This window comes from Penicillium vulpinum (genome assembly GCF_028829585.1).
Source record: "Penicillium vulpinum strain IBT 29486 chromosome Unknown utg000003l_segment0_segment0, whole genome shotgun sequence".
Taxonomy (NCBI): domain Eukaryota; kingdom Fungi; phylum Ascomycota; class Eurotiomycetes; order Eurotiales; family Aspergillaceae; genus Penicillium; species Penicillium vulpinum.
In genome coordinates this window covers 6,713,681-6,730,974 of record NW_026643243.1, presented here as the reverse complement: position 1 = coordinate 6,730,974, position 17,294 = coordinate 6,713,681, and the positions used below count along the sequence as shown (strand labels likewise).

Here is a 17,294-nt window from a genome sequence, read left to right as displayed (position 1 = left end):
AGGATGTGCAGTGACGTCGCCAACACGGGGAACAAGGTGAACAAGGCGAACATCCAATGTTGTTTGATGAAACCCATTTATATACCTATCTCTTCAATTACACCCTCAGTCTCACTCTTCATTCCATCTTTTTTGGCCTACCTTAGATTTAATGTTCTTTTGCTCTCACAGAACCACTCAAAAACCTACAATATCAAATTCAACATGCCTGGCGAAGTCATAACCGAGCCAAATCCCCAAGCGCTGCCTTCGCATTTGCCAGAATATCTAGACCAGTTGAGCGTGAAGTTGAAATATGAAACCCTAGATGAAAAGGCCTGTGATGCCTTGCTCAAGTTCCGCCGAGCGGCTTGTTACATCGCGGCAGGTACGATGATGTGCCATGTATATTCCAACGGCGCGGCTAACTTGATGCTAGCTATGATCTTTCTGCAAGAAAATACTCTTTTGAAGTCGGAACTCACATTTAACCACGTCAAGCCTCGACTACTTGGTGAGTAGTATTCCCGAAGTAATCAACTCGGTGAATATAACTGATGCCATACTTTCAGGTCACTGGGGAACATGCCCGGGTCTAATTTTGGTCTACTCTCATTTGAACTACCTGATCCGGACAATGGACCTGGACATGTTATACGTTGTCGGCCCAGGGCATGGTGCACCGGCAATACTAGCCGCGCTATGGTTAGAGGGCTCACTGGAGAGGTTTTATCCCCAGTATTCGCAAGACAGCAAAGGCCTGCACAATCTAATCTCGACATTTAGCACAACGGCTGGCCTTCCTAGGTCAGTGATCCGCCTGCTATTTGGTTTTCTTCACTAACAACTATGCACAGCCACATAAACGCCGAGACCCCTGGTGCTATCCATGAAGGCGGAGAACTGGGGTATGCTCTAGCAGTGTCCTTTGGCGCTGTCATGGACAACCCCGATCTGATAGTGCCTTGTATCGTGGGTGACGGAGAGGCCGAGAGCGGTCCCACTGCTACGTTCGTTGATTATTTCCCCCTTTGCACTGTATGATGCTAATAGTGGACAGGTCCTGGCATGCAATCAAGTATCTTGACCCAAAGGAGTCGGGTGCCGTTTTGCCAATTTTGCATTTGAATGGATTCAAGATCAGCGAGCGCACTATCTTTGGGTGCATGGACCATAGAGAGCTTGTGGCTCTCTTCAGTGGGTACGGGTACCAGGTTCGCTTTGTGGAGGATATCAGTGATATTGACTCAGATTTGCACTTCTCTATGGTCTGGGCCATCAAGGAGATCCATAAGATTCAGAAAGCTGCCCGTTCTGGGAAGCCGATTATGAAGCCGAGGTGGCCAATGTTGATTCTGCGCACTTCCAAGGGTTGGTCTGGGCCCAAGCAGCTTCACGGCAAGTTCATTGAGGGCTCGTATCATTCGCACCAGGTGCCATTGCCAAAAGCAAAGACCGACAAGGAAGAACTGGGTCTACTACAGAAGTGGCTGTCTAGCTATAAGCCAGAAGAGCTGTTCACTTCGGACGGTGATGTGATTGACGAGATCAAGTCTGTGATTCCTACAGAGGACAAAAAGAAGCTCGGTCAGCGCATTGAAGTCTACAACAGTTATACACCGCCAAATTTGCCGGATTGGAAGCCCTTCTGCGCACAGAAAGGCTCTAATGAAAGCTCCATGAAACTGATTGGCACCTTCATCAATCAGATATTCAAGGACAACCCGAATAGCGTGCGACTGTTCTCACCGGATGAGCTGGAAAGCAACAAGCTTGATGCGGTGCTTGAAGGCACGAACCGCAATTTCCAATGGGATGAGTTCGCCAACGCCCGTGGCGGCCGTGTAATTGAAGTCCTTAGCGAACATATGTGTCAAGGATTTATGCAGGGCTATACCTTGACCGGCCGCATTGGTATCTTCCCGTCGTATGAGAGCTTCCTCGGCATCATTCATACGATGATGGTGCAGTATGCCAAGTTCATCAAGATGGTCAGCTTTCCTTTCCCTTGCTGATATCAATTCCATGCTCACTAAATATCTGTGTAGGCACTGGAAACAAAATGGCACTCTGGCGTCAGTAGTGTGAACTACATCGAATCGAGCACCTGGACGCGACAGGAACATAACGGCTTCTCTCACCAGAACCCATCTTTCATCGGCTCCGTACTAAAATTGAAGCCCACTGCAGCTCGCGTATACCTGCCACCGGATGCAAATACATTCCTGACAACCCTTCACCACTGTGTGAAATCAAAGAACTACATCAACCTGATGGTGGGCTCAAAACAGCCTACTCCTGTGTACCTGACTCCCAAAGAGGCTGAGAGCCACTGTCGTGCAGGAGCATCGATCTGGAAGTTCTGCAGCACGGACGATGGAGTTAATCCGGATGTCGTGCTGGTCGGTATTGGTGTCGAACTGATGTTTGAAGTAATTGCGGCAGCAGCGCTTCTGCGTAAGCTTATACCAGAGCTGCGTGTTTGCGTCGTTAATGTGACGGACTTGATGATTCTTGAGAACGAGGGTCGGCACCCACATGCCCTATCTACTGAGGCATGGGATGCACTTTTCACTTCCGATAAGCCTATTCACTTCAATTACCACGGCTACCCAACGGAGCTGCAGGGCTTGCTCTTTGGACGCCCACATCTTGAGCGCGTCTCTGTCGATGGCTATATTGAAGAGGGTAGCACCACCACGCCTTTTGATATGATGCTTGTCAACCGTGTATCACGTTTCCATGTCGCTCAGCAGGCTATTCGTGCTGCTGCCAGGACAAACGAGAAGATCCGGGTTTATCAGCAGGAACTGAATGCTCAGCTTGAGGAGAGCATCGTCAATACGAGGAAGTATATTGTGGAAAATCACAATGGTGAGCACCCTATGCTATTTGCAATTTGCAATGTAGTACTGACTTTCACTCTTAGATCCTGAGGGTATCTATGACACACCCCAATTTCACAACTTCAACCAACCGACTGAGTCCTTCTGGAATCAAGGTTGATTAGTTCTACTTAAAGCAATCCCAGCCATTCTAGATTAATCATTTGTGGAATTTTACCAAGAAATAAAAGCCTCCCGTTTCCTCTTTTCTCTCTGCTTCTGCTTATCTACGGTCCATTAATCTATCCACTTAACCGCTATAAGCCACCATTCGTCAGTTTTGATCAAAAATATTCACCTATGACTTGTGTTTTGAAAGGAGCATGACATGTAAGACAGCCCTGTGTAAGATCACCAAGCCGTCTGTCCCCATCAAACCTGGGATCCGCTCCAATTATAAGCTGGCTTCCATTAGCCAATAAAAAGTCTACAGGGGGACGATATTCATCAACAAGCGGTAGCCGTTTCACCATATTCAAATCAGTCCCTTGTCCCCCATACACCTGGCTAACCATTGCAGGCCTGACACACCCACAGCTAAGAGTATACATGCGAATCGACGGATGTCTAGGTCGACCCCTCCATTCTGAAGTAAGCGGGTGTAAATCAAGACTTTTACTCCATACTGTTTGATTGATGCGCACTAGCGAGGAAGTGCCATTCCGATACCTATGCACCTTGTAGATGGTGTACACGCTGAAATTTTCTTTAGTTGGCACTTAGAGTTCCGTGCGGGGGATCTGGGGTACGCATATTGCAACCACGGGGATTGATTCACAAGCACCGGCACAGCTTGAAGTCCGCCCCCCCCGGGTGTTTTACTTCCGTTTTTTAAATATCTGAAAAAGCTGGCTAAACCACTATAAACAGCAAGAAAATAGATCATAACTTAAATATACCATGGTTAGAAATGTCTGACCACAAATCCGACTCACCGACAACAGATTCCAGTCCCAGAAAGAGATGTATATCAGGACTGCAGTCTGCGGAGATCACCCACACCGCGCAGCAGATGCCTTAATACCGGAATCAAATAAGTACATACATTGGGCAAGGCTAGAATCAACCTGTTATCTGTGGCATTTGTCTTGTTTTATGTCAATATGGGTGCGACGGTAAGGGTTTGGGGAGTATCTAGGAACTGAGTGTAGAGAATGCTGCATGTGGGCGGGGAATGTGTTGTGTATATCTAGGTATCTCGATGCAGGCAGCAGGATCTCTTGGAATCGACCAGGACGAGGGGTTTATCAATACAGTCTCTCACATACACCACGGGAACCGTTACTCCCGCATATCTATACAGAGGACATCGTCCCACGTTCCAAGATATGTACTACTGCCTGTGATTGCGTAGTCCCCGGCTCCACCACTATTTTTGGTCATACTGTCCGATAAGATGGGTAAGGCGTGTGTGAGCTATCTTGTTACATGCAATGGGTGGTCTCACTCGGCACAGTGAATTTGTCCAGCGGAATACCTCCGCAGTATTGATATCCGGCCCGCCAAGGCGAGGCTTAATCTCCTTGTGGTTGGTCGTGATATTTAGTTGAAAGATATCCTTGTTCTGTTGGATATTCAACTGGGCCTTTGAAACTGGTTTCGATAGAATTGTTATTTGGCCGTGTCGAGTGTAAGTGGACTGCTTTTTGTGAGGTTAAATGAGGGATTCAGCTGTTGTATCTCCACTATTTTTGATCTACTAGAGGAAAGATCGGCAATCCCGCGCTGCCATTCGCAGCTTGATTGACCTGACTGTATAGTTCTATCGTTGCTGAACTTTTAGCCCAAGGATGTTGACAGGCAGGCGAGCACTGACATTTCTTCTTCCTGAAATTTTAAACATAAGCATAATTGTGTATAAAATGGAGTGTTTGAGATGCGCTCCATTTGCATTTATTTTTTTTTTCCTTCCGTTTTTTTTTTTTTTCGAAGGCAGTCTTCAGACCAATATTAGTTATGAGAAACTACAAACTTGAGATTCAAATCAATTATTATTACAATATACAAATGAGCAGAATGAGCATGTGGATCCTTTTCCTTTTTCCTTTTTCCTTCGGTTTTTTTTCTCTGTCACGTAAATATGTACATCCGCCGCCATCCGAGACCGTGGACCTGGATTATGTCCTTCCGACATCCCGGCAAAACATAGGACACAAAACCAGGGCCAGGGCCAGGGCCAGACTTGATCTTGAATGGGATTGTCTTCCATCATCTTGAAGCGGTGTTCCAACTCTTGAATACGATCTTACTGCATTATTTTCCAGCTGAGCCGCAGACATATTGAAGCACAGACTACATAGTACATTTATGTTGGAACTTGGAATCCCCTCAAACCGCCTAGAGACTGATTGCTGATTTCCATGACTCATTTGGCCTTTTATAAAGCCCCGTTTGGTCTGCCAACGGTTTTACCGGAGATAAATGCCTGAACCCTTCATATAGAACGCTAACCCCAAAAGGGATGACCTTGCGAGCCAGTATACCGCAAGTTGTACTCCGTAGATTGGCCCAATTCTCTATCAGATCTCGGCGTATTTTTGATTTTATTTTTTTACTTGGCTTTGATGTCATGGTCTATTTAATGGTCTGTATGGTATGGAGTATATAAAGTACAATTATCATGCAATCTAACAGGCTAGGGATTCCCCCACTGTGGCGGTTGGTTGCCCGATTGTGCGGCAGTTTTTTACATGCCTTTTCACTTTCTATACCAACCGGCGTCGGCCCGTTTATCAACCCGCTCTAGGCACTAGAAACTAGGCACTAAACATTGGACACAGTTGAATCTCGGGATTCATTGCACCGATGCGGGTCTTATACTCCCCCAGTAAGATTACTGGACATGGTACATGGACGTGTCTTATATTTCCCCGGTTGCTTATTGGAAATAGCACGGAGCAGGCATGCACTAAAAGACCGTGGCTTTGGCATTGGGGGGGGGGGGGGGGGGTTTTCCGGACGGTGGGGGCTAGTGGGTGCCCAGCCATGCTTACCCTTATTTATATGTAGTACTCAAGTTATCCACATGAATATTGAAGCCTGATTCCTGGTCTTTTTTTGGTATCTTCGATTTTGGACAGACAGGGTGGTTGTCAAAAAAATTCTTTTCTGGTCGCCTGGAGAATCTCTATCCATCTTCCAATCTATCTCAAGACTACAGATTTACCGCTATCTTTGATTTCCTCGCCAATTCCCTTGATGGTAGTTTATTGAGGTCTTTCATTTCCCTTTGCCATGGACGCCGTCGATAGGCTAGAACTGCAAAAGGGCTGTGCTGCCTATATCGAAGGCGTTGGCACTACATATGGATATGTCCCGTCACTAGGAGCAGGCATTGCCTACTGCACACTCTTCGGTCTCTCGATGATACTCCACACAGTTCAATTCATCTGGAAGCGACAATGGTGGGCAAGCGTGTTTACTGTCGGATGTTTGGGTAAGACTTGTGACACTAGAAAGAAACCCTAACTTTGCGGAAGACTAACAACACCAACAGCCGAAGTAATCGGCTGGGCCGGTCGTACCTGGTCAGCCAAATGTCCATACAACGGAACTGCGTTTCTAATGCAAATTTCCACTCTCATCATCGGTAAGCTATCTTTTTCACTCTTAACCCATACTCAATCTAACATTCCACAGCCCCAACATTCTACACAGCAGGAATCTACATCCTCCTAGGCCGCTTCATCCAACTCCTTGGTCCCAAATCCTCTATCATGAAACCGAACCTATACCTCTGGATTTTCTGCACCTGTGACGTAATATCGCTCGTTATCCAAGCGATTGGAGGAGGAATGGCATCGGGAGAGGCCGACAAGATCAACGGGAATACCGATCCTGGCACGCACATAATGGTTGCTGGTATAGTCTTTCAACTTGCCTCGATCACGATTTTCGTCTTTTGCGCTGTTGATTTCATACGGCGCACTATGCGTAACCACCTGCTGCAGTCGGTGAACGGCTCGGTTATCCCTCTATTTGCAGCGATGATACTTTCGATCATATGCATCTACATCCGGAGTATCTACCGGACTATAGAATTGTCACAGGGATGGGATGGTTATCTAATCTCTCACGAATCGTATTTTATTGCGCTTGATGGGGCTATGATGGTTGTTTCTGTGGTTGTGTTCAATGTGTTGCATCCTGGATGGATGTTGCCCAATGAGAAATCTGATGTATATAAAACGGAAAGGACTCTGGTTGATCAACCGGACAGGTACCAGGGACCACCTACTCACTGGTGATTGCTTTGATCGTTGTGCTTGTTACTTGGTTTATCTGTTTTATATTCTAGGATCAGTCGTTTGGAGATTGGCCGTTTTGGGATTTGCCTTGCTTCTCTATACCTGTCTCGTTTACTTGTGATTGCCCCAGCAAATACTAGATACTTAATCGGGGTGTTGGATGTTATGAGACGTATACTGATAATTAATCTCCATTCCAAAGCATTTTGAATATATCACCCCTGGAGGTTAAAACAAGGTTGTTTTAGCCTTGTCTTTGGAACCTCCATCCAACTTTACCTACCTTACCTACCGACCTACTTTAAGCAGACCTCACCTCTAGACAAAGTTATGTAATCAATGAAAATTCCAATTCAGGTAAGAAAGACAATACATGGATACTTGGCAGTTGGAAAAAAGGATAATAAAAAAATTTAGAGAATTGGAAAGTGATCGACGCCAATATCCCCACGGCTGATCGGCAGAAGATGTACTGCGAGAGAATCAGTGTAGATAGATATTACAGTCAGGCACGCCGTACGAAAGAGGATACCAGATCACTGCATCTACCTCCCAGGCACCTGGCAAAATTGAAACGAAAATCAGACTGGGGGCACACATTCCTTCATGCTGTCGTTATAACGTATCATATCATACACCATCAACGGCTTCGACCCAGCCAAAGGTTGCTCCTACGATCAGCGTTGCAAATGCCCAAAGTGCTCCCCAAGCGGCGGCGCCTTCCACAGAAACATTGCTAATTGTGCCGGCCACTTGGACAATCGTGTTGAGCAAAACTCCAAGCGCGAGAATAATGGACCGAGAAACCAGAACTCTCGTCTTGGTGGTCAATTTGCCCCAAGTGTTGCGACAAATGGCCGCACCCAAATATTCACCCTGGCAGCATGAAGAACTAGCGGGGGTGGTTGAATAGCCAGTGGAGCTGACAAACAAAAAGTCACGCGCAGCCCATCCAGCAGGAATCAGTGTCAGGAAGAGGACAGGCAAGCCGGCGGGACCAGCATGCGCTGCGCTAATATCCGGGAGACCCTCGAAGTGAATGACCAGCTGTGTAGGAAGCCAAGTCGCATAGCTAGCGTACAAGACAACGCTAAAAATAGAGGTTGCCATGAGCGTTGTGAATACAGTGGTAATCTTATCCTGTAAGATGTTTCGATTGGCAACTGCATCAGCAGACGTATGTGAAAGATTGTGAACGGACGAGGGCTGGCGCAGGAGGGCGAAGGGAAGCGCTGTCGATACAATCGTGATCCCAAATGCTATCAGCGTAGAAGTTGGTCGGATGCCGTAAAAGAACGACAAGAGAGAGTATGTTGGTAGGTGGGTCAGGAATAAGAACGATGCCACATCGCGGCCTGATCGCAATCACAAGGTCAGTAATCTATACATTGTCTAACTAGTTGTAGGAGCCTTGTGTCCAGATGCAAGGGATCATGTATATGGTAATTGGGACTTACCATCAAATCCTAGAACCCAGGCTAATCCAACCTCCAAAGCCCTCCAGCCTATCAAGCCCCCCACTTCCCACCATTCTTCCAGGTGTTTGCTGATAGGCCCAAGATCGCCCACTGTCAAGGTCGATGAGAATGTGAACAGAACGGAGCTCACAATGAGGCTGCTTAAGACAACAATGGTAAAGCGCGCTGCGGATGGGATGCACGCCAATCGAGAGGTCTGAGCAGGGACCTTCATCACGAGCTCGCGTGCGGATCGCGCGTTGTCGCTCCACGACACAGTTCGCTTCCTAGTAGTCTTGGGTGACATTTTTTGGGCTTTCAAGTTTGAGGAACTAGGTGACTGCTATTCAGAGTTTAAAGCAAAATCACTGGCAATTGCTTTCACTCAGTTGAAGCTTAAAAGAGAAAAAAGAGAAGGCGGGTGGAATGTTTGGTTAGCGGTGAGCACACGATGACGTCACTATTTCTTTTTTTCCAAGGCCCAAATCCAAGGACTCGACTTCATGTCTGCTAGTAGGTCTAATTTTAAAATTACAGTGGGACTTCTCATTTATGGATTTAGATATGACATACTATACAAAGTAACCTTAGGTCTAATCTTGATCTTCATCTTCGCGTTCTGCCACAGCAAATTCAACTGTTCCACTCTCTCGTCCGTGGTTGTCCCGTACGACGACACGATACTTACCATTGTTCCAGAGATCTTTAATAGTTAATTCGCGAGTACGGCCAAGACTCTCAATATCTCCAATGCGCTCCACAGTGCCGTCCAAGTGCTTATCGAAGTTCTCTATAGAGCAGATTTCTCGGAAGGCACGCTGCATGGGTACTGAATCGGCACGCACCATGGCTCGCGAATCAATTGTAAAAAGATTTTCGTGATCGTAAGATTGGATAAAGTCAGCACGGGTCATGATCTCGCGCGCTTTATGGAGCGGAATTTCTGGCAAGATGTGGCCTCGCTCTGGGTGATAGTTCGACTCCATCTCTTTCTCAAGGTCTACCAGCGCTTTCGCTAAAACCACGGCGCCAGACTGTGTTGTGGTTTAGATTAGCCGGGGTTGCATCAAAGGAACAAGAACCAGAAGATTTTATAGTGTGTACTTACAGCATACTTCTGCTGGTCCATCACATCATCATCCATCTCCTTTCCGAGGATCCAGCACTTGTTTAGGAACCATGTTTTCTCGGCCAGACAGATCTCATCGCAGGTTTTCGGGATATCCTCAGACTTTGCCACGCGGTTCAAGAAGGATAGTCGACCACCAACTTTATCATAGACTTGCTCGAGGATCTCAGATGGAAGTATCTCGTTGTGGAATTGCTGGCGATATTTCTTCAAAGCACTTATCGCTTTATCCTTGGGCAGATCTGTCACGGGAATGACCTCCATGCGGGTTGCATAACGCTTCAAGCGCTCGTATACCCAATAGTCGTCGCTGTTAAGAACTTGAAAGCAACAAAAGGTTAGCCATGACAAGAGGAATGAATATTCGTCAGTCTTACTTGTTGTGACGAGGCCACTAGCAGCCCATTGCTCAGCACGCTGCTGAATCATCTCAAGCAAATCCTGTCCGTCGTGGTCGTCCCGGACTAAATGGGTACTGTTGATGATCAGTACAAGAGGAGTCGATCCATTCCGCCTTCTGGAGAGGGCCACTTTCTCTAGCTTGTTGAAGGCGCGCTCAATGTCCAAGAGAGCCGTGGTGTCTCTTGGTCCACGGATGCTGAAAAGACTACCGATATAGCTGGGTTCCTATTAGCATTATGGTTTTATGGCGATGGAAATATAAACTTACTCCTCGTGAAACTCATAGTCCAAAGCTTTGCCCAGTCGGATTCGGAAGATTTCGAGATCAGCATGCGCTTCGAACAACGCGCAGCTGTTGCCATTAATCTTGCGCATGGCCTCCAAAAGCATCGAAGTCTTGCCTGTGCCCTTTTCACCAATCATTAGATAGTAGTGGCCACTTTTTCGCCCAGCCACAATATCGTCAATTTTGGGTTGCTCGTTCCTAACGACCCAATGTTCCTCATGGTTGTACTTGTGCTTTCCAGAAACAACACCCGCGACCTCGAGGGCAGGATCACCTGGGTTGAATGCATTGTCCATCTTATCCAAGATCAAGTACTTGTAGTACTGGTGATACCCGTATCCCGCCGCGCTTGGGAGTAAATTAGCCACAGAAACGCATGGGTTGCATAATATAGGGAAGGCTTACCCTAGGATGGCAATTGATGCCGCCGTGGTTGCCGCACTTTCAAGCATCTTGAGAATCGTAGATTTAAAGCTGGGGTCTGAATCGCTGTTATGACCCCGGCCCTGGCTCTTGCTCTCACCTGAATCATTCTGATCGGTGGGGTCCGGGGTCATTTGACCAGTGTCCCGGGGGTCTGAGTTAAACCGCTTGGGTGTATGCGTCACAACACGGCAGTTAATCCTGAGGGATCTCGGCCGACCCTGTTGGGCATAGCACCTCACAGGCTGTACGAGTCGGCTCCATAGCATTGTGATTGGGCTTATCCTTTGTATTCCGGAGTGCCAAGTCCTTCAGTAAAATTTGGATAATGAAGAGTGAGAGCGTATATCTTGCTCAAAGATATTCAGCACCCTACCTAGTTTGTGTGGGACCTGTAGCAATATAAAACACCAAAGTTCAAAGAGTGTACTGCTAGAATTCTAGACTTGTAGATGGTTCAAGCAAAGCCACACCTCCAGGGAATGACGAGTTGCTGGTGAACGAGAGACTAGGAAATTGGTGGGATGAAAGAGAATGTCAGAAGAAAGAAATAAACAAAGAAACAAAGAAATGAATGAATTTAATGAATTTAATGAAAGACTAAAAGAAACAAGGCAATCCAAAAAAAAGAAATTGTGGCTAAGTTGTGGTGTTGGCCTCAGCCTCGATGAACCAAGGACACGCAAACAGAAGGCTTGGCGATCGAATGAAAAACAATCTTTGATCATATCTAGTTATTTTGTATGGGGGTGCGACACTTAACATACAAAGTATGTACTACATAATTTTTTCAATTCTCCACTTTTGTATAGTAGTATTTCATTAAATATACATAATTTGTTTTTTTTTTATTGAATTTTTCAGTCTGTGTGGAAGACAGTGGATCCAGGGGGAAAACTGGCTATTGATCTGTAGACTCTAGGAGAACAAAACAAACAAACTACATACTATGTAACTATCTACGGAGTATACGGAGTACTCCGTTCTCAGTAGGGTAAACACTGTATGGTTTCTATGCATGAGACTTGCTGGTTGGGCTTCTTCTCATTTTTATATTAGATATTTTTTGTAAAGGTCTCAAATACCTCCTCCGTAGGGGTGAATAACCACACATGTAGTTTAACTACCAGCCAAAAATACCCAGGAACAATGTCTCCCGTGGTCGGCGCAGCCTCAATTCGGTATGCAGGTATCTTTTCTTTTTATTAATGCATGTTCAAACTTGGCATTGTTACGGTGAACGGCTATTAATGGGGACGAAGCATATACATATTGTAGGGTTTTCAAGCATTTAAAATTCATGGAGGGGCTTGTTGCCCATTAATATGATGTGGAATAGCTAAAGATCTTTAAATGTCAGGTAGTTGAGCTTTTTTTTTAACCCGTTGATTTGCCATCCCTGATCTATATTTTTGTCACATATATATCCGAGCTAACAGTGTCGCTAATCTACGTCATTTGGAGAGATTCCAAGGTTGTTTCTCGAGGACATGAAATTATATATGTTAGCATCCGCACATTTAATGATAATCTGCGTGCATCTTTGCCTCGCATAGGAGCCCTTCTTTTTCAGTCAAGTATATAGTAGTTATGGATGCTACATAATGTCAGCTCCGATATCTTCGATCTTCGATGTAGGATTAACCGTCTTTACAACGTACATTTTTTTACCTTCCTCTATCTATTAATATCCAACCAAAGACAAATCTCGCCAGTGGAAATAGTTCATTACCAATGAAATAAAATGCCACGGTGTACACAATCGAGAAAATATTGATACCTGAGGCACTAAAGCACCATATAGATCTATGAAATTGATATCAACACCCAATCAATGATAATGATATAGACATAATTTAGGGAGGAATAGAGTATTTTTCCAATGTACATACAATCATCCCAAGCTAATTACACCACCTTACTCAAAAAATCACAGTCAAATTGCAGACAGTGGAGTAGAATGTCCCTCTCCGCGCCCTTCCCCGAACCCACCGCCCGAGCACTTCCGAGGGTATGCCGCATCCGAGAAATTTTCTCTCCGGTTTCCAGTTTCACCGTCCTATCCATTCATCCTTGCTTTTTTGTCAACATCCTGGGGTACGGGGTTTTTGTTTCTTGCTCAATTACCCTTGTTTTCCTTGTATACTATACTAAAATTTCTACCTGCCGATTCCCCGCAGGTCCTCAACCTTTTTTTCCCGTTCCACTTTTCCGAACTTTTGTCTCTTACCCGCGTGACGGTTGTGAGATAGGGGTTTACTGTTATTATTTCGTCGAATCCCTCTTAATAACCGGCTCGACATAATGGCAGAGACCAATGGGGAGTTGGAGCACTCGAAAGGTGTGTGTCGGCCCTGGAACCTCAATTCTGGGCAAGGTCCATTGGGATACAGCATGGGTCCCGGATAAAACAAGATGCAGGGCACATAAACTAACGGAGGAACAGAGGCTCCCCAAGCTTCCCAAGAAATTGCTAATGGCAACGCCCCCGAGGTCACCGAGGAGGACAACGCCGGTGGTATGTTGGATAACCGGATGTGGAATTGCATAGCGATATTCTAATTTGACTACAGGTCTTTTCCAGATCTCCGTGAAGCTCCCTCATGCGCCGCACAAGATTCAAGTGATGGTGGGTCTGATGTTTCGAAAAGCCACAGTGGCCACGAAGAGAAAAAAAATTATCTGACCCGTTTGTTTCTCCAGGTCTCCAGCCAAGAACAGGTCCAGGATGTCCGCCAATCTATTGTCGAGCTACCGGGTACCTTCCAATACACTTGCTTCCACCTCGAGTTTAACGGTAACCGCATCAACGACTTCGTCGAGCTGTCTGAGGTCCCGGACCTCGAGGCTGACTCCGAGATCATCCTGGTCGAGGATCCCTACACCGAGAAGGAGGCCCGCATGCATGTTGTGCGTATCAGGGAGCTAATCGGTGCCTCCGGTGACCGTGTTGACAACCTCCATGGTATTTCCGCTGGCCTGTCTCTGCACGATGCTATTACGGCAGACGCTATCAAGGGCAATGAGTCGGAGAAGGAACACTCGCTCTCCAAATATGACTTGACTGGAGTTTCACCATTGCAGACTATCCTGCCCACCGAACAGGCTCCTCTGCCTAAGACAGTGAAGTCCATCTCGTTGTCTTCATGGAACCCTGTTCCATACAACCTCCGCCAGAAGGGCCACTTGCTTTACCTTGTGGTTTCTACTAACGAAGGTGAATACTTCCAGATCACTGCCCATGTGTCTGGATTCTTCGTGAACAAGTGCTCGAACAGCAGATTCGACCCATTCCCGAAGCCAACACACCCCAAGAAGGGCAGCGCCCACTCCTTGCTCACTCTCATCTCCCAACTCTCACCCTCGTTCAACGCCTCCTTTGAGGCTCTACAGGAGTACAACAATGAGAAGGATCTTTTGACCACTTTCCCCTTCCAGAACGCCATTCCCAACAGCCCCTGGCTCATCGCCCCCAGCACCTCGAGCTTGAATGCCCACCAGCCCGATATTACTCGTTCGCAGGAGAACTACCTGATCTCTGGTGTTGATAACGCCGAGACTCTGCGCGACTGGAATGAGGAGTTCCAGACTACCCGCGAGCTGCCCCGCGAGACCGTTCAGGATCGCGTGTTCCGGGAACGATTGACCTCCAAATTGTTCGCCGATTACAATGAGGCCGCCGCTCGCGGTGCAGTCCTCGTTGCCCGGGGTGAGGTTGCTCCTCTGAACCCCACTGAGGCGCGGGACGCCCAGATTTTCGTCTACAACAACATCTTCTACTCTTTCGGTGCCGATGGCGTTGGTACTTTCACCTCCGAGGGTGGAGACGAAGCCGCACGTGTGGCCGTGGGTAAGGACGTTCTTGGTATCAAAGCTGTTAACCAGCTTGATATCGAGGGACTATTTACCCCCGGAACTGTGGTGGTCGACTACTTGGGTAAGCGTATTGTTGGCCAGAGTATTGTTCCTGGTATCTTCAAGCAGCGTGAGCCCGGTGAGCATCAGATTGACTACGGTGGTGTTGAGGGCAAGGAGGTTGTGGCCACCCACGCCGACTTTGTTCCGGTCTTCGAGAAGCTCTCCAAGGCACTGCGTGTCAAGCAGCACCCTGTCTGGGACAAGGAGAACAAGCGCCACGACCTGGAAGGTAGCGTCGAGACCAAGGGACTCTTGGGTACTGACGGCAGGAAGTACGTCCTGGATCTCTACCGCGTAGCTCCTCTGGATGCCGCGTGGCAGGAAGAGGATGGCAGCGATGTTTACCCCCACCGCATGTCCGTTCTCAGACTTGAGTTGGTTGAAGCATACTGGCGCCACAAGATGAGCCAGTATGTCAAGGCCGAGGTGGAGAGCCGTAAGGCTGCTAGCGCCGAGGCTGCCAAGGAGGGCAAGACCGAGGAGGAGAATGCGGACCAGGAGCGTGTTGACATCTCTGGATTCAACTTTGCTCTCAATCCCGATGTTTTCAGCGGCCAGGTGCCCCAGACCGAGGAGGAGAAGGAGCAATGGGCAAAGGATGAGCAGGAAGTTCGAGATGCCTGTGATTACCTGCGATCCAAGGTCATCCCCGACCTGCTCAAGGACCTGCACGACGGCGATGTTGGCTTCCCCATGGACGGTCAATCGCTGACCCAGCTGTTGCACAAGCGTGGTATTAACCTCCGTTACCTCGGAAAGTTGGCCCAGCAATCCACCGAGAAGGGACCTCGCCTCCAGGCCTTGTCCATCCTCGTGGTTCAGGAAATGATCACTCGTGCCTTCAAGCACATTGCCAACCGCCACTTGAACAACGTTCCCGCCCCCTTCGTCGCCTCTTGCCTTTCTCACTTGCTGAACTGTCTCCTCGGCTCAGATGTCAACGCTACTCCTGAGGCGGAGATTGACGAATCTCTACGTAAAATTTTCCCTGAGGGCGATTTCTCTTTCGAGAAGGTCACTCCCGAGTCCCTTCGGGCCGAGCTTGAGAAGCAGGTTACCATCCGTTTCCGCTTCTCCCTCGAGGAGAACTGGGCCAACTCTCTGAGACACTTGCAGCTTCTGCGTGACATCTCCATCAAGTTGGGTCTCCAACTAGGTGCCCGTGACTTCGCCTTCACCAAGGCTCAGGTCAAGGAGCAGGTTATTGTTCCTGTCACCAACGGCTCTACTCAAGAGGAGCCTAAGAAGAAGGGCAAGAAGAAGGGTGGCGACAAGTCTCCTACCCGCACCGCCCCGGCGCCGGCTAAGCCTGCTGTCACTTTCACTGCTGATGATATCCTGAATGTCGTTCCTTTGGTCCGCGATGCTTCTCCCCGCAGCGCATTGGCAGAGGAGGCCCTGGAGGCCGGTCGTATCTCTCTCATGCAGAATCAGAAGCAATTGGGCCAGGAGCTCATCCTTGAGTCTCTGTCTCTGCACGAGCAAATCTATGGCATTCTGCACCCCGAGGTCGCCAAGCTTTACCATCAGCTTTCCATGCTGTACTACCAGACCGACGAGAAGGAGGCTGCTGTGGAATTGGCCCGCAAGGCCGTCATCGTCACCGAGCGCACCATGGGTGTCGATTGTGCTGACACTATTCTGAGCTATCTCAACCTGAGTTTGTTCGAGCATGCCTCTGGCAACACTAAGACCGCCCTGGTTTACATCAAGCACGCCATGGATGTCTGGAAGATCATCTACGGTCCTAACCACCCCGACTCCATTACCACGATGAACAATGCCGCGGTGATGCTGCAACACCTTAAGCAATACACCGATTCCCGCAAGTGGTTCGAGGCCTCTCTCTCCATCTGTGAGGACTTGTTTGGCAAGGACTCCATCAACACCGCCACCATTCTCTTCCAGCTTGCCCAGGCCCTCGCTTTGGACCAGGACTCTAAGGCTGCTGTCGGCAAGATGCGCGAGGCATACACCATCTTCCTCGCTCAGCTTGGACCCGAAGATCGTAACACCAAGGAGGCTGAGAACTGGCTCGAGCAGCTCACCCAGAACGCTGTCTCTATCGCCAAGCACGCCAAGGACATCCAGGCTCGTCGCCTGCGCCGCAACCCTCTGAACCCTCGCGTGTCTTCTATGGGCACCCGTGTTCAGCCCCAGGTTGGCCAGACTGCGCCTGAAATCGCCGCGCCTGCCGACCCCTCGGGTCTCGACTCTCGCAGCATCGACGAGCTTCTGAAGTTCATTGAAGGTAGCGACGCCAACTCTTCGCGCAAGCAGAAGAAGCGTGCCGCCACCAGCAACCCCAAGCTTCGTGGCTCCAAGCAGTCCAACAAGGCATAAATGATTTCCCAGGCAGCTAATTCCAGCCGATTTAGACTGCATTAATTGGCTCCCGTTCTTATTTTCTTGGTTATTACATGTGTTAACAGTCAAATACTATATATCTATGTGCATTGTCATTTTGGGGATCGGTGGGCAGGCTTGATGAGCGAAAAGAACTGTTGTACTACTTTAGATCTCTCTCCTCTCTTATGTTTTTTTTTTCTCTTTCATGTTTGGTTTCAT

General features: G+C 48.0%; 5 protein-coding genes across 5 annotated transcripts; 3 read left to right on the top strand and 2 right to left on the bottom strand.

The window, feature by feature from the left end:
• Window positions 1–204: 204 nt before the first annotated feature.
• On the top strand, window positions 205–2,985 carry N7479_007579 (putative phosphoketolase; the record flags this gene model as incomplete). Its single annotated transcript, XM_057255273.1, has 7 exons — window positions 205–367; window positions 419–493; window positions 552–786; window positions 837–989; window positions 1,040–1,970; window positions 2,028–2,853; window positions 2,909–2,985. The coding sequence occupies 7 exons, from the start codon at window positions 205–207 to the stop codon at window positions 2,983–2,985; spliced, it is 2,460 nt and encodes an 819-aa protein (XP_057109135.1).
• Window positions 2,986–6,098: 3,113 nt separating this feature from the next.
• On the top strand, window positions 6,099–7,111 carry N7479_007578 (RTA1 domain-containing protein; the record flags this gene model as incomplete). Its single annotated transcript, XM_057255272.1, has 3 exons — window positions 6,099–6,300; window positions 6,361–6,453; window positions 6,504–7,111. The coding sequence occupies 3 exons, from the start codon at window positions 6,099–6,101 to the stop codon at window positions 7,109–7,111; spliced, it is 903 nt and encodes a 300-aa protein (XP_057109134.1).
• Window positions 7,112–7,741: 630 nt separating this feature from the next.
• N7479_007577 (uncharacterized protein) lies at window positions 7,742–8,875 on the bottom strand (the record flags this gene model as incomplete). The annotated part of the gene is made up of 2 exons (XM_057255271.1): window positions 7,742–8,466; window positions 8,569–8,875. 2 exons carry the CDS (start codon window positions 8,873–8,875, stop codon window positions 7,742–7,744), a joined length of 1,032 nt encoding a protein of 343 aa, XP_057109133.1.
• A 286-nt stretch (window positions 8,876–9,161) lies between these two features.
• On the bottom strand, window positions 9,162–11,077 carry N7479_007576 (ATP-binding protein; the record flags this gene model as incomplete). The annotated part of the gene is made up of 5 exons (XM_057255270.1): window positions 9,162–9,602; window positions 9,677–10,017; window positions 10,075–10,316; window positions 10,368–10,733; window positions 10,791–11,077. 5 exons carry the CDS (start codon window positions 11,075–11,077, stop codon window positions 9,162–9,164), a joined length of 1,677 nt encoding a protein of 558 aa, XP_057109132.1.
• Window positions 11,078–13,112: 2,035 nt separating this feature from the next.
• Window positions 13,113–17,069, top strand: N7479_007575 (translation initiation factor 3 subunit CLU1; the record flags this gene model as incomplete). Its single annotated transcript, XM_057255269.1, has 4 exons — window positions 13,113–13,149; window positions 13,255–13,326; window positions 13,382–13,437; window positions 13,512–17,069. The coding sequence occupies 4 exons, from the start codon at window positions 13,113–13,115 to the stop codon at window positions 17,067–17,069; spliced, it is 3,723 nt and encodes a 1,240-aa protein (XP_057109131.1).
• Between the last annotated feature and the right edge of the window lie 225 nt (window positions 17,070–17,294).